The sequence below is a fragment of the Eimeria mitis genome, genomic scaffold, assembly GCF_000499745.2.
Source record: "Eimeria mitis Houghton genomic scaffold, Emh_scaff258, whole genome shotgun sequence".
NCBI lineage: Eukaryota > Apicomplexa > Conoidasida > Eucoccidiorida > Eimeriidae > Eimeria > Eimeria mitis.
The window spans coordinates 10,480-11,063 of NW_013570921.1; the positions used below are offsets into that span (position 1 = coordinate 10,480).

Consider the following 584-nt stretch of genomic DNA (forward strand, 5'->3'; position numbering starts at 1 on the left):
CGTTGTTGATGCTGCTAAACCTTCCTCTGCTGCTGCTGGTGTTGCTATTTCGCCCCCTGCTGCTGCTGCTGCTGCTTCTGGTTTTCTGTCTGCTGCTGTTGCTGCTGCTGCTGGTTCTCCCTCTGCTGCTGCTGTCGCCGTTGCTGCACCAAGTGCTGCGTCTGCTGCAATGCCTGAGATTGGGGCTTGAAACATCTATTTTTATTTGCTGCTGCTTCTGTTGCTGCTGCTGCTGTTGCTGTTGCTGCTGCTGCTGTTGCTGTTGCTGCTGCTGCAGAGGAGACAATTTGTTTGCTGCTGCACAAGCAGATTCTGGCCCCTCACCGCGCGCTGCTGCAGCTGTTGATACACTGCAACTTTCAGGTTGCTGCTGCATGCACCTTCTGCTGCCCGGCCTTGCGGGTAAGCATGCTGCTGCTGCTGCTGCTGCTGTTGCTGCTGCTGCTGCTGCTGCTGCTGCTGCTGCTGGATGTGCGTGCAAGCGGCTGCTGCTTCTGCTGCATGGACCTGTTGCGTGTAGGAAGAAGACGCTGCGCTGCTGCTGCTGTGGAGGCCGCAGCTGCTGCAGGTGCTGCTGCAGCACG

The 584-nt window shown here is 58.0% G+C and overlaps 1 protein-coding gene across 1 annotated transcript in view; it reads left to right on the top strand.

Moving 5' to 3' along the window:
• The window catches only part of EMH_0005680 (uncharacterized protein), a gene marked incomplete at both ends in the record, with an annotated part of 12,040 nt that overhangs the window by 5,156 nt on the left and 6,300 nt on the right, over window positions 1–584 (top strand). Inside the window, one exon of the mRNA XM_013497279.1 lies at window positions 278–402. Coding sequence (XP_013352733.1) covers window positions 278–402 — 125 coding nt within the window. The remainder of the gene's footprint in view (window positions 1–277; window positions 403–584) is intronic.